The sequence below is a fragment of the Urtica dioica genome, chromosome 6 (genome assembly GCF_054948205.1).
Source record: "Urtica dioica subsp. dioica isolate 48M chromosome 6, U.dioica_male_clone48M_v1_H2, whole genome shotgun sequence".
Taxonomy (NCBI): Eukaryota; Viridiplantae; Streptophyta; class Magnoliopsida; order Rosales; family Urticaceae; genus Urtica; species Urtica dioica.
In genome coordinates this window covers 41,859,520-41,874,609 of record NC_142761.1, presented here as the reverse complement: position 1 = coordinate 41,874,609, position 15,090 = coordinate 41,859,520, and the positions used below count along the sequence as shown (strand labels likewise).

At 33.3% G+C, this 15,090-nt stretch overlaps 2 protein-coding genes across 3 annotated transcripts; one reads left to right on the top strand and one right to left on the bottom strand.

The window, feature by feature from the left end:
- Positions 1 to 2,235: 2,235 nt before the first annotated feature.
- LOC149394271 (uncharacterized) lies at positions 2,236 to 5,561 on the top strand. Of its 2 annotated transcripts, none has more exons than XM_089616342.1 (7): positions 2,236 to 2,636; positions 2,779 to 2,872; positions 2,967 to 3,631; positions 3,739 to 3,841; positions 3,951 to 4,666; positions 4,836 to 4,934; positions 5,026 to 5,561. In XM_089616342.1, the coding sequence occupies exons 1-7, from the start codon at positions 2,271 to 2,273 to the stop codon at positions 5,179 to 5,181; spliced, it is 2,199 nt and encodes a 732-aa protein (XP_089472468.1). In that variant the 5' UTR covers positions 2,236 to 2,270; the 3' UTR covers positions 5,182 to 5,561. The 2 variants fall into 2 exon arrangements, with proteins under 2 accessions (XP_089472468.1, XP_089472469.1); XM_089616343.1 differs by having other exon boundaries at positions 5,009 to 5,147.
- Positions 5,562 to 6,059: 498 nt separating this feature from the next.
- Positions 6,060 to 7,997, bottom strand: XTH16 (xyloglucan endotransglucosylase/hydrolase 16). Its single transcript, XM_089617823.1, has 3 exons — positions 7,631 to 7,997; positions 7,030 to 7,223; positions 6,060 to 6,632 (listed from the first exon to the last, which is right to left on the bottom strand). The coding sequence occupies exons 1-3, from the start codon at positions 7,904 to 7,906 to the stop codon at positions 6,263 to 6,265; spliced, it is 840 nt and encodes a 279-aa protein (XP_089473949.1). The 5' UTR covers positions 7,907 to 7,997; the 3' UTR covers positions 6,060 to 6,262.
- Positions 7,998 to 15,090: the final 7,093 nt, after the last annotated feature.

Here is a 15,090-nt window from a genome sequence, read left to right as displayed (position 1 = left end):
AACAAGTTTACAAACACACTTTACGTGTCTCACACAATATTCTTCATTGAAAAATGTGTTTTAAGGTCTAAATCGTTTTAAAATCTGACTTTGTACATAACAACACTACTTACGCAATAGTTCAAAGAGTATTTTCATAAATAAATAAAAATCGAAATGGGAGCCGCTTAAACCGTGAAAACGGGGTTGTGGGAGAGCAATACAAATGTCGTGCTGCTAGGCGAAGCGGTCAATACTGCACCCTAGATTGCGAGAGTCCAGTATTTAGCAATTCATTGTACTATTGGAATGAAATTGGGAATCTAAAAAAAAAAAAAAAAAAGTGGTTAAAGTCTATTAGTAAGAACAAAATGTTAAATACATAAAAAGAGAGGCTCCCTTTTTAGCACTTAATCACAATAAATTTTGTTATATCAATCTAGTCAATGTTCTAAGGGTGCACATAGCCCGGTTTAGATTGTTTCGAGAAATTTACACTGCTAGTTAAATTTTATAACTTAATTTTTTTTTTGCTTCATATTTAATCATAATAGGTGGGTTAATAATCATACATATAGCTAATGGGATTATAAAATTCATAGTATTTATGCCAAGATCTTATAGAAACTGAGAGAAGATCAATGTCAATAATTATTAGGATTCAATACCATAACATAATCCGAAATAAATTTTTGGACATAAATCTCATATGTTCAACGTAAATTTGGAAGAAAATTAGGCAGTATCTCAAATATCCACATTTTTCAAATACTAAATGAGAATAATATTAAAGTTGATATTTTAGTTTAAAATCATTGAGCCGAATAAAAAAGTTTGACATTTTTTGTTGATTTTTTTATAGAGAACTTTGATCGAGGAGGTGAGGCGGGTTGAGATCATCGCCTCGGTAATTAGGTCTCGATTTCAACCATTGTTCGGCGGTCTTATTGTATTTTTTTTCATTTTTATGGTGCGGCAATTTATCTGGTATGTGTATTTCTGTTCAGCTGTTATGTTTATACATATATGACAATATAAATAAAATCGAAATGAACAAACTTGAAAATACCCGAACTAAATAGATGAATTAGAAAACACTCTATTTTTAATGACAAAACTTAGAAAATCACCCATTTTAAATAAATGAATAAAATTATCATCACACTTTTATATTAAATGGTTGCAGTTTATCTTGGAGTGTTTACTGTTTACAAGTAAAGCATGAAATATTTATTTACAATGTTTTATAGTTTATTGCTGATTGATTATAGATACAAACGAAATAATCAATCATCTATAATTTATGAGTGAAAATAATTTAAGGAAAATTAATAATTAATATAAGAAAATTACTGTACATCTTACAAAATTAATTAAATAAGTATTTTTTGGAATAATAAATTTTAAGTAGGTATTGGTGTAATTTTATAAGACTGATCGGCACAAATAGTCCTTTAATATTGAATCTTAAGAATTGATTTTTTTGAAAGGAATCTTCAGAATTGATAATTTGACTCTATTTTATAATGTTGGAAAATTTGTCTTGTCTATCACTCAAATGACGATCCGAAAATGAATAATATTAAAAAAAATACAATTTTTTTAAATACAAGTGAACAGTACCATAGAGAATTATATTAAAGCAATCACTTAAGTTTCGAGTGAATATCATAATTACAAGAAAAACACACCTAAACTCTTATAATTAACAATAATCTCATTCATAGCACAAAGTGGGATAAGACCCGACCACACAATATCCTCCTTAACTCTAAAGAGTGGGCATTCCCATTACAAGAAAATACATTTTAAACCATATATCTTTTAACTTCAATTAGATTGGTGACATTTTTAATAAGCTTTCACTTAAGATTACAATTTCATCCTTAAACCATACATCTTTTAACTTCTATTTCGTTAAACTTGTCCTCTTTTGTTTTTATTTTTTAAAACAAACTTTTACTTCAATTCTTATTTGCTAATTTAGTCTTTAAATTCTTTTTAAAAAATTCCGATTTCGTCCTCAAACTATTAACCTATTGATAATAATTATTGAACTTTCTTTTTTATTTAGCTAAAGTTATGGACAAAATTAGAATACCAAAAGATTCCCACGCGGATTGTTGGGTCAGACCCGACCCGTTTTCAGATGCACTTCCCGCCAATTCACAGCTCTTTCCCGCCACGATATATCTTGGCTTAACTCTCTCTCAACTTTTGGAGCCAAAAACCTCTCTCACCTCTCTCTCATCTCTCGCTCTCTCTCTCTCTCTCTCTCTCTCTCGTCAGCCATGACAGCTTTGGAGAGCCGGAAGCGACCTTCACTGCCGTTCTCCGGTACAATCGACGATTTCAATGGCGGTCCAACTGATTCCAAGTCTCAGAGACCCGAATCGCCTCGAAAAAGGCCTAGACCGAGAAGCTCGGGCCTCCGATTCCACAACTCCGTCAAGGATCTCCGCTCGCATCGGATTTTCTCTCCCAACTCCGAGCTCTACAGAGACATGGTCACCCAGAAATTAGGGTTCGAGTTTGGCTTGGTCGATTCTGAGGAAATCGAGGCCGAACAGATCGGTATAGGGATTCAGAAAGGAGCCGAAGTTTCAGTTGAGAAATGCGAAAAGCCTTCAATTGAAAACGATTCCAAGACCAAATCTGTAAGTTTTCACAAACCCAGAGATTTATTTTATTTTATTTTATTTCCTTTATGGTTCATTTAGATGTTAGTGGTGCCAAAAGAAAATGAATATTGCGATTTATTTTATTTTATTTTAATTTTTGGGTTTGAATGTTTTTCAGTTTATCCGACCATGTGTTCGACAAAAGTTGTTCATCGCTCCAGGCTCTCTCAGCTACAAAAGACTACTACCTTACTTATCTGAAACGAACCCACGTGAGTGATTTTGGGATTTTAGTGAATAATCCAATCCTATGTGTACTCACCCATTTCAATATAAGATAACTGATTTTGATACTTGATTTTCCAGGAGATAGAGAGATCGTTCGATGCCCGAAACTCAACAAGGGCTTGGAAGATAAGAAACTCCAAACTTTGGAACATGTGCAAAGTGACGAAGACAGATTCTCGGGGGCGGAACGTCGCGAAGGAGATTCTAACTCCATAGACAAGGTTGGATCGGGTGTTGATTGCAAGCCGATCGAGTCCGTTCAGTGTTCCTCGGAGCCATCTGGGAACGGACACATTCAAACGACCAATACCTATCTTTCTCCTCGAAACTCGGTAGCGAATGGTTTGGTCACTCTTACTATGCCAATTGACATGGATGAGGGTATTTCTATGATGGTTCAAGATGGAGGATCGGGAAACACAGATTTTGCTTCCGCTGCTGATGGCTCTGATCTTGTTAGAGACGTTGAACTCGTCAAGCTATCTGAGAACACAGAGAAGTCTGTTTCGAATGTTGCGAATCAAGTTGATGATACGAACGAAGAATCCAATCAGATGACACCCCCGGACGCCGAGATTTTTGTCGAACGAGAAGAAGAAAGAAGCGAAGCTGAAACGGCCGACATTGTTATGCTCAATACTGATAAGGATATCAACGGCGACGTGTCCAATGGAGTGAATCACGGAATCTCTGGCTTGGATTCTAAAACAACACATAGAATCAGCTCTACATGCGGAGGAGTGGTAATAAAACCTGATGATCTTATATTTTTTCGGTTTATATGAGTATATGGTACCTATGTCTTTTTTAATCCGTCGACCTGATATCAAGTTTCATATCCCCTTTTCAGGTTTTAAAGCCACGCTTGCGAACAAAATTGTTCAGAAGTCCGGGCTCTTTTAGCTATAGAAGAATGCTTCCATTTCTCATGGATATCGCCAAAGATAATCTTGGTAAGGTTTACTTTTCGCCCAACCATAACACCTTCAATGTCAAATTCATACATTTTTTTTTGTTTTACTTCACTTCAACTCTTAATTTTCTTCGTGATCCTACTTGTAGATCCTAAGTCCACTGTTCAGCTTGAATTGACCCCCGAAAAGGATTCAGTACAACCAGCACCACGATCAAACGTCGTGTTTGAAGAGAATCGGGAACATGCTTCTTTTGTAAAACCAATGCCAGTTCGTACAGACAAAGAAAATCTGATATCGCCAGAAAATGTTAATGAAATCCAAGTGCCGATCAACACAGAAAAAGAAGATTCGTTGCTAGCTAAAGAGGTATCATCAGATTTTAACAGTGCATTGGATACACCCCCAAGCAATCAAAATTCTGCGGAGCGTCTACACGATAATAGCCAACCGGTCCCACTGCTTTGCTCAACTATCTCTGAATCTAAATCGATAAAACCCGTCATGTCGGAGAATAGTCTGGTGACTTCCGAGGCTGATGGGAAATCGTTGAGGTCGGTTGTGGGATTTGACGTTAAGCCATGTGAACCCTTTTCTCAATTCGATAGCCCGGTTCCTTCAAGAACTCTTGCCGGTGGAATCAAAAGGGGAATTCTCAGAAGTAACCCGAGAGGATGCCGAGGGCTTTGCACTTGTTTGAACTGCGCTTCGTTTAGACTAAACGCCGATCGAGCATTTGAGTTCTCGAGGAACCAGATGAAAGACACCGAAGAACTGGTCCTAGGGTTGGTTGATGAGCTGTCATATATTCGCAGTGTCTTAGAAAAGTCTGCTGATTTGGGTCATGATCATCATATTACCAACGTGAGTTGGTTTCCTAGCACTTTCAGTACTTTTTATACTAAAATACTGATTTAAATCTCGATATTAGGATTTATATTCTGTGTATTGAAACTGTGGTCTATCGATGTAGATACTTTGTTGCGAATCCGTAACTTGAATCCTAATTTATTATACTTTTCTTTAATGTAAGGTGAAAGAGGCTTGCAAGAAAGCATCAGAAGCAGAAGAAGCGGCGAAAAACTGTCTCAGCCATATGAACTATGATCTCGGCGTTCACTGTCGAACTACTGTAAGAAAAACACCAACTATATTAAATGTACGCTGTTATGAATTTATCTCAAGTTTTTGAGAGTTAAAGATTAGGCTTAATTTCCTTGCAGTGTGTTGAAGGTCCTAGAGTCAAGTTTGCAAATCGCGTTGAAGAAGAACATGTTACTACTAAGGTACAGGCAAATGTTTCAGTTGATGAAGTACTAAAGGACGAGAGAGTTTTACATGAAGCGGCGATAGGCAAGTACTCGTGTACAATCGTCTAAGTAGAATATTATATTCAATTCTCGGGCTGTCTATTTTCTTTGGATTAGAAGCGTTGTTTATAAGAAGAAAGCAACAATTTTTTTTCTTTTTTTTTTTAATCAATATCATTTATTCTTAGTTCTAATGTCTGCAATCTACTTATTGCGTTTGGCTGTAAAATATTTGCCTCGCTTTTGGGTCATTCACATCAAGAAAAATGAGGGGAACATAACAAGCTTTCATTTTCAGAACTATCGTAGGATCCAACTTTTTTAAAGAGTAGGATTATATGTCTTACAAAATTGAAGACCGAATTATAGTGATTAGATCTTATTGTGTACATATTTAACTAGTAGTATTATTTTATTACATCACGATTGTGGCGTGATTTTTTTTTATTACTTACTAAAGATTGCAGGCTCCTCAATTATGTTTTTGGGAATTGGACATGAATACGAATACGAGTTTTTTTTTTTTTTTTTTTTTTTTTTTTTTTTTTTTTTTTTTTTAATGACAAATGACTAAAAGGGGATTATAAAAAACACCCTTTGTAGTGTGCACTTCATTTTGTGTCTCTTGTTCTAAATCTAATACAACATTTTTTTCGTGAATACCAATTTGTCTAAAGTTCTTATAGTGGAAGTAGTAATTTTTCTTGATGTGCACATATTATTTTTAAAAATTTCTTTACTATTTTAGGATTCATATACTTTACCGTTTCATTTATAAAGAAAATAAATATTTAGAGTCTGAAAATCTATTATTCTAAAAAATAAATTTAATTTAAAACTATTTTCATAACAATCTTCAGAGTAAAAAGAATTTATTTTTTGAATTTTTTCCCGTTATCATATGGAACAATAATGATGCTCACGGATAATTGTACACAAACAAACAAAAAAAAAAACAAGGATTTTATTACAAAAGAAAATAATTACCAAACATCAAGTTGCAAAACACTAACCCGACCCATAACCCATAACACAAACCCCATTTTTTTTCCTTTATACATAAAAAAAGATCAAGAACATCTTTTTCTTTTTCTTTTCTTCACAAACCCATTGGAGAAAGTAGAATAGAAACAACCTTTTTTTTTCCCCTTCAAAACCTTGACTTGCACTCTGGCGGAGCGCCACGTGGAAATCGCTTGAGATCGGCACAGTAATTGTAGATCATGAAGTACCTCTGGACCCACCTAAGCTTTCTTCTGCTAGGCCCATCAAGCCCATTCGCTTCCCAAGTGGAGTCCGAGAATGGGCTTTTGGCCTTGAAATCTCTGAAGTTGAAGTTTCTATAGTAGGCCGTGAAAGGCGCTTTGGCCCAATCGGTTTTGACGAGCCCACCTCTTGTGGCCCAATCATCGGCGTTCCAAAGACTCGAGTATAGCCTCATTGGTTGGCTCTTTGGGAAAGGAACGCCAAGAGTCTCCGAGTTTTTGAACACTCTAATGGGAACTTCGTCAACCAAAAATCTGTAACAAAAAAAAAAAAAAAAAATTGAATACAAAATTAAAGAGAAGAATTTCGACAGAAATATTATAAAATTTGTGTCGTTTTACGAAAATCAACTAGAACCCGAAATTCGATAGATTTATTATTTAAATTAGTAAGAGAGTTATTTGTTTACAAAAATAATCTTTCGTACCTTTTTTGTTGTTGTTTTGTGATCGTTTTATTATTTCGTGATCGATTTGTCACAAAAACGAACTATTTTGTGACAAAAATTATAAAAGGATATTACATTATTTGAATGACTCATTTAAGCTTTAATTAATTTTGGTAAAATGATGTTAGCTTGGTAATCTTTATGTCAAAATCTATAAAAGAACATGTAAGAAGCCATTAATTAAATTGGATCAGAAGCCTTACATGATGTGTTGGGGCTTCCAAATGATGGAGTAAGTGTGGAAGTTTTTAGTTGGGTCAAACCATAGATAAAATTGTTGCTCTCTGTTTCCTTTGCCTTGAGAGAACACGTTGGTGTGTAGAATATAAGGGTCACCACTAACATTTCCCAAAAACTCAAAGTCAATTTCATCATGAGTTGGCCCTTGAGAAGAAAGCTGCAACAAAGTAACAAAAAAAAAATTAATTACCTCTAATTTAATACACAAAAATATTTTCTCATACCATCTGAAAAAAAAACTGAAATGTCAAGGTGAGGAAAGCCCACAAATATAATCATCGTGTAACAAAACGACAAATTTTGTTTGGAATTTCTTGTGTTTTATTGTAGGGTCTTAATCTAATCCATTTAAAAAAAAAAAAGACCTATAATTTGATAACCCACCTGCTAACAAAATCTAACCCTACAACGTTAGAAAAAAGAAGCTTCCAAATCACATGAAAACAATTATAAATAAACACACACAATTTCTGAACGTGCCATATAGGAAAGGTTTGACTATACTCACTAATCAACAATCATATCCATAATATTATATTATAACAATTAGAACAGAGGATTTACGTAATAAGCAGTGACAGTCCCAGCAGAGTTTCCAGCGACGAGCTTGAGTTGCATATCAAGTCTCCCAAACAAATACTCTTTTCTTGACTGAAACCCAGACCCAGAAACTCTGTCCAGAGACAGTGAAAGAATTTGACCTCCGTTCAAGATCTTTGCCCTCTTATCACCCCACGTCAGCTCGAAATCCCGGTTGAAATCCCCTGCGTCGCACCCCACGGCAACCATAATACAGCTCACTATAACAAACAGCCATTTCTTCTTTGGTGAGAACCCCATTTTTCAAAGAGAACTAGAGAGAGAGAGAGAGAGAGTTTGTTTGTGTGGGTTTGATGATGGTTTTACAAGTCACTGCTTAGTGGGTATATATATATACACATATACATATATTGAAGAGAAGTGAAAAAGGGAAGGTATGGGAAGAGGTAAGGGAAGAGAGTGAGGGAATAGCACTCAAAGCTGTTGCCAGCTAAGCTTCACCACGAAAGCTGGAAACTTTTGTTTGGACACATAACGAGTTTTGTTGTGTGATTGGTTTTTTTTTTTTTTTTGGTAAATTTTAAGAAGGAATTATGAACATTATAAAAATTATTCAGTCCCACTTAGGTCATAGGCTCACAAATTTGTAGAGCTAGCTAGCTACTAATTTTAATTTTTTTGTTAATAGAAAAAGTACTAAAGTGAAGAGTTTAATTTATTTTTTTTCATAGAAATAACATTATTAATCAAGATTTGCAAACGCATGTGTTATTATTAATCAAGATCACATGATTTAGCTCATGAATATTAAGTTGAAAGATGATAAATACTTCACTCGTAAGGGAGCATACATTTGTGCCGTTCAGGAGTTCGAATCCAAAACTTTTCCGTCGAAGTACGTGTGAGATTTCTACCAGAGCAAATTAGTTAAATGTGTTAAAATGACACGTAAATCATTTTTTTATTTTTTATTTTATGTTACATTTTTAACCTAGTGATTTTGTCAAAGAAGTGGTTACTATATTTTGGGTTATCATCATCACCACCCCAACCACTCTCTCGACATTCAATATACATTTCCATATTTTAAGTATTATGGACATAAAGTTTATTAATGACATGTAATAAAAGAATTGAACGGTCTTAATTGATGAGCATGATAAAAATATATAATCATATAAACTAAGAGTATTATGGACCTGTTTAGGTTTCGATTAAATCATAAATAACATAAGGATTAATTTAATAATAAATACAAAAATAACAGTATAATTTGATAGATTATTATTATTATTATTTTTTTTTTGGTAACAAATGATTTTGTCCAAAGAGAAGTTACTTTTCATTTGTGATTTAAATTTCCATGGTGGATGCCAACGGGGTATGGTATGGAAGAATAAAGTTTGGCAAAACTTTCTTGGACCATCAATCATAGTAGTTCAGTATATCATTCCAAATTCCAATGCGAAATTGGATTAAGACAAAGAGTTAATATACTTCCAGAAAAAAAAAGGAAAATAACTCATTTATACCCTGTGTTTTAGTGAAATGTCGAGTTTAACCCTCGGTTTTCAAAAATGTCGAGTTCATACCCTCTGTTTAACTAAAATGACGAAATTATACCATCTGTTTAACTAAAATGACGAAATTATACCATGAAATAGACAACAGTGTCACAAATATTCTTTTTATTGACTTTTCATTGACGTTGACTATAATATTTATAATATAAACACCAATTATCTTTATTCATTCGCGCTACATATGTAATTTATTTAAAAACTAAAAAATAAACAACAGTCTCTTAATCGTGAAGATCACAGAAAGAGGCAAATGGGTAAACATCGATAGTTGATAGTCATCAAAATCGCATATTCGAACAGAGAATCCAAGATTTAGAGTTACAATTCGAACACGGAATGAAGTCATTTCTTTGGCGGTATGAGTTTTATTATTTAATTTCAATTTAAGGCTATTTTTATTTCAAAATTGAGAATTTGGAAATTAGGGTACTGATTTAGATTTGATTCGGTTTTTCTTATATAAGAGTTAATATCAATGAAAGGGAGATTTGTGACGCTGTTATTCATTTCAGGGTATAATTTCGTCATTTTAGTTAAACAGATGGTATGAACTCGACATTTTTGAAAACTGAGGGTTAAACTCGACATTTCACTAAAACACAGGGTATAAATGTGTTATTTTCCCAAAAAAAAAAGAGGGGGGGGGGAAATACTTGACACGCACGTATATTAGATTATAAAAATTAACAACAATAATATCATTTGTTTGATAATTAACAAAAATCTATCAAAACTTAAATATTAACAAATTGAGGATCAAATCGGTCACAAACTGATTGATTCTGTTGTACATTTCATCACGAACTGATTGATTATGTTACACATTTGATATTAAATGTATCAATATTTAAGTTTTGATTGATTTTTTATAAGTTTCAAGTAATTAATATTATTACTGTCAATTAATATTATTTAAGTTTTGATTGATTTTTGATAAGTGACAAGTAATTAATATTTAAAACTAATTGTTGTCGATCGTTCTCAGTAAATCCGAAACATTAAATTCAGTGTTATCCGCATCGAATTTCGAGTCTTATGGTCCAACGACGGGCCACTAAAAAACCCATCAAGGCCCAAGAGAGCCAAAACTCACTCAAAACGGGCCAAAAAATCAAGCTCAAGCCCGACCGTGAGTCAGAGCACGCACACGCGCCACACCAAGGCGCGCGTGTAAAAAGCTTGGCATGCCACGCCCGTGAGATGAGGAAAACCCCTCATCACGAGCTCCTAAAAATCAGGTGCGCCAGTGCGCAAACGCGCGCGCGTTGCTCCTTGCGCCCACGCTCACCAAATTACGATGTGCGCTCCATGCCAAACGACCAAGAGGCTCTCCTAAGTGTCCCAAGCACTATAAATACCCCTCCTCAAAGAAGGAAAATACACACACAATTCTCTCTCAAGATTACTCAATTCTAGAGTTCTTAAATGCTGCCGAAGACCTTCCGCACTCTGTTTCCTCTGTCGAGCATACAATCTTCCTAAATATTCACTTACGAATATCGGCTCCCCACCTCACATAGCAATCATACTAATATTGAGCGTCGGAGCGCGCCAGAGACATTGCCTCTGCGCCCCTCTAAGCTTGATCTCTCTTCTTCTTATTCTTAGATATCCGTGAGCAAAGAACGCCTTCGAGCTAGAAGAGCGACAACTCGAGACTTTCGAGTTTCCCTCGGTTGGCTCAAGTGTGGCCACTTGGTCCGACTTTGGGCCAAACGGCATGAATCATTAAATAGTTGTTCATTTTCGTGCGATAACACTAATTTTGAACAAATTTTTATTATTTTATTAATTTTATATAAATATTTTGATTATTTTACAAATTCATCTATTTTAATTAACTAATTAGCTAGAAAAGCCATTTCCAAATATCTAATCTAACTTTTTAGGAGAGTTAACAATTTTTTTTTTCCAGAGTATGAAGGGACTTAAACTAGTTGGTTACCTGGTCTAAGTGGATGCATAATTATCATAATTAAATAAAGTCACACAGCTAAGCAATGTTATTTATTTGTCCTCAATAGTCTCACTTTTTTTAAGTAGACAAAATTTCGTATTATTAAAAAAATAATTTATCTAACTCGCAGCTAATTAATTTATTATTTAGGTAATTAATTTATTACAGACTTAATGGACTCATTTTTAATAAACTGAAATTTTGGCTAGAATCTTAAAAAGAGATATGGAAGGGTCAGTTACGATAAATTTCTAATTAATTTATTTATTATAAGTCAAATAAATAAATTTGTTTGTTTGTTTTTTGTTTTCTGGGTTGTTTCGTGTACGTGAAGGGTATGGTGATTTTTGGTTTTGAACATTTAGTGAAGACAGCAAGATTTTAGCTAGCCAGCTAGTCATTTCTTGTTGTTTTGGATATTCCATGCAATAATGATCAAGCTCATCCGATTCACTGCATTTGACCTCCTACTTTATCGTAATATGACATCTGAGCGGGAAAATAAATAGTAATGTACGTATATGTTCTAGGTATTATATGTAAACTTCCGTTTCTACCAAAAAAAGAAAAATAAAGAGAAGTTGATAATTAGAAGCTCAAAAATAATTAGAAGTTGATACATTTTTTTAAAGTTTTATTCAATTTTAGAAGAAAAATATATAGAGTTAATAAGTTTTCATCAATTCAATTTATAAATACGAACTATCTATATAAGTAGACAAATATTTCAAAGAAATATAGTTTATAATTTATTGATTAAGAATAATTAAATACATATATAACTGCGAGCAGTGTGTTGATTTTCTTAACCGAAGAGATGTTAAGATTCACATGTCCGTTGATTAATTATATTTTATATAAAAGAGATAGTGAACATGTGCTGAAATAATTTTGGAGCAAAGAACTAAATCTCGAAAACAATTAAAACGATTTTTTTCCTTTATAAAAGATTACACCTTATGAAGATAACACCAATTAGAATGTCCTAAACTCTAGAATTGCTCGATCAAAGACACTAATAATGCTTCAATTCAATTATAAACTAACGAATATACGGTAAAATTTCACCTATATTGTTATATAGTTTTTTCTTCATCTCCTATTTTTCTTTCTTTTTGCATAAAAAGGAGCATTATTCTTTTCCCAGTATGATCATTAGCAGAAAAGTGGGTGGTCGGATGAAAAAAAATCAAACCTAATATAGTGGTCCATGAAAAGGAGGTAATACATGCCATGGACAGCCATATTTTACACTTCGATAGTGATGGTTATTAAATGTCTGATTTAAATTGTCAATCAATCTAACAATATGAGAATGGTTCTTCACTTTTGTCTCTGTAATATATAGGTGTTACGATTTGAGTCCCTAATCCGACATAATCAAAATATGAATCAAGAAAAATTTCGCGGATTACGCCATTTCAAACATTATAATTTAGTCAACGTTTTAAATATGTTTAAAATTTAATCGTATTTGGTGACGTGACCTCATTAATAAAATAGTATTTTACATGATTGTCTTTAGCATTTTCATACATAAATTTTGGTAATTATACGTTAATTTTAGTAAATGTCTAATTTATCAAAATAAACGAAATGTTGGTTAGTTATTATAAATCAAGTTTGAAATTACCTAAATAGCTACGACACTCCTAAATCAAATAGACGAAGAATAAAATAGAATACCCATACATATAATGGTTTACTTTCAATGCAAGATACGTCTATTTTGACGATGAAGATTTTATTATAATCCAAATAAAGAGTTTTGTTTATAATTTTCTCTTGCGCTTTACCTGCGGCATAATTATCCTAAAATCTTCATAATTTTGTTGATAAAGTAAGCTCTACAACTCAACATAACATAACATAGTATGTAATCAGGCCAGAAGTTTATATAATGCAATACATCTTGAATAGAGAATAAATGTTATCTAAATTACATTGATCGTGTATGGTATTGAATTGAGCAGTTTGGCACCCGTTAAACGACTACAATTATGCTATTTCAAAGTATGAAGGAAAGTTTTCAAAGAATACAAATTCCAATAACTAAGTGTTAAATGAGGTAAATGCAAGAAAGTAAATTTAAAAAAAAAAAAAAAAAAATAAAAAATTCAAGAAACAAAATACAACTACTTGAAAAATTAAATTCGGAGGTCACCGGCGCATTAAAAACCTTACGTACATGCATTTAAAGGTTAATAAATCAACTTCATTGTCCGATATATATATATATATATATATATATATATATATATATATATATATGTATATATATAAAAAAAAAACTTCATTGAGAACTTTATATATTAAAAGGACTAATTGCATAATATATAAAGTTTAGGGGACCATATCTAGTGAGATAATAATAAATAAAAACAAAATAATAATACTTGCCGTAACAAGAGAATAAAGTTGAAGGAGCTTCATGAGTTTAAGACCCATATATATATTTATGTTCTATTACTTTTACTTTATGTTCTATTATTAGTTACATATACAACTCACCCACCCATTACACTATATATTCAATATACAATCTCAATCAAATTATCTATTGTGGGCAATGATGCTTGTATTATTGGACCCCACCTTACTAATTCTGATAATTAAGGTTATCAGTAAACAAACATAACTAGTCTTTGGCTGGGTCCGTTGAATAATGATCCCTAGCTAGCTATGGAGAAATAATGGCAATCTGATTTTAATGTGTTAATTCGTTATTATTTATTTTGTGGGTTTCATTTTGGTTTCCAGCTTTAAAGTGGAGCGGAGATCAACATATAGATAAAGGAGAGTGGGTTTGTAGATCAATCAAAAGGTTATTTGAGTATATTTTTTTGAAGTTACGAATGTTAGGAATATTGTCAACTAGAAAAGGATGATTACTAAATAAAATAAGAAGTTACTTTATTAGCATCATATGATTAGTGGGTTGAGGTCTGATAACATTCATAATCAATAACAACTATCATCTATAGTCTCCGTATCAAACTGAATCGCATGTTGGGTATCCGAGATCGGACGGTGAACTAAAACTTGGTCGATGACTGATATGCGCCTGGAAAGCCTTATATAAAGTCATATATGTGGAACATGAGTGATGGTTGATCACTCAGTGGGACCATTATACACTTGCAGAAGGTGTACGACCTGGACATGCTTTGGTTTGGATAGATGCGTCGTTTAAGGACCGTTACGATGCACTAGTCGAGACCGCTTATAATGGTCACAGTGACACTTGAACTAATATCCTGAAGTAATCATGGACTTCTAGATCATGTTACCGGCTTCTTTGACTCACCACGTTAAAGGCTAGTTATACGCTGATCAAATAGGTGTCTTGGGAAGTCGGGACATGATTGTAGAAGAAAGTGTTTTACAGATACGGAATCCAGCCTTCCTGAAAGAAGGTTAATGTTCTCTCACCTAAGGGTTGATTCCAGAACCGATTGATTGTGCACACTTCCGAAGTTGGCTTACGTTCGGTTCAATCTTTCGCTGGGGAAGCAACAATGCTTAGGGCTTATATGTAACGAGAAAAGTATAACGGAACAAATTGACCTATCTCGATACGGGCAGAACCTGGGGGGTCATGATCACGTACTGATAAATCAATGGACACTCGTTACGATGAGTAAATATAATTCTAGTATCAAAGTTGGGTTCAGTCCTGCATTACACGGTGGAGTATTGAAAGAGACTAGACAATTCGATTAGAAAAGAAAAAGGAATATTTTGTCTTTTATCGAGATTGTTAAGCTTATACTACTAGGTCAATCGTCCCCGATTCGGCTTCGATAAAGGTGGATAAGAACGTTAATATAATAGTATGTATGTATTATTATAATCTCACTTGTTGTAATAGTGATCGACAACATTAATTCCAAAAAGAGTATTTTGGGAATTAAATAAATATTTATAGTAAAGCTGTTTATTTA

Excerpts from the sequence above, each read along its gene's own strand:
- LOC149394271 (XM_089616342.1), top strand. The coding sequence starts at position 2,271 with ATGACAGCTTTGGAGAGCCGGAAGCGACCTTCACTGCCGTTCTCCGGT. Across the intron at positions 2,873-2,966 it reads CTTATCTGAAACGAACCCAC|GAGATAGAGAGATCGTTCGA; the intron begins GTGAGTGATTTT and ends TTGATTTTCCAG. Across the intron at positions 4,667-4,835 it reads ATGATCATCATATTACCAAC|GTGAAAGAGGCTTGCAAGAA; the intron begins GTGAGTTGGTTT and ends CTTTAATGTAAG.
- XTH16 (XM_089617823.1), bottom strand. The coding sequence starts at position 7,906 with ATGGGGTTCTCACCAAAGAAGAAATGGCTGTTTGTTATAGTGAGCTGT. Across the intron at positions 7,224-7,630 it reads GGACTGTCACTGCTTATTAC|CTTTCTTCTCAAGGGCCAAC; the intron begins GTAAATCCTCTG and ends ACTTTGTTGCAG. Across the intron at positions 6,633-7,029 it reads TGGAAGCCCCAACACATCAT|ATTTTTGGTTGACGAAGTTC; the intron begins GTAAGGCTTCTG and ends TTTTTGTTACAG.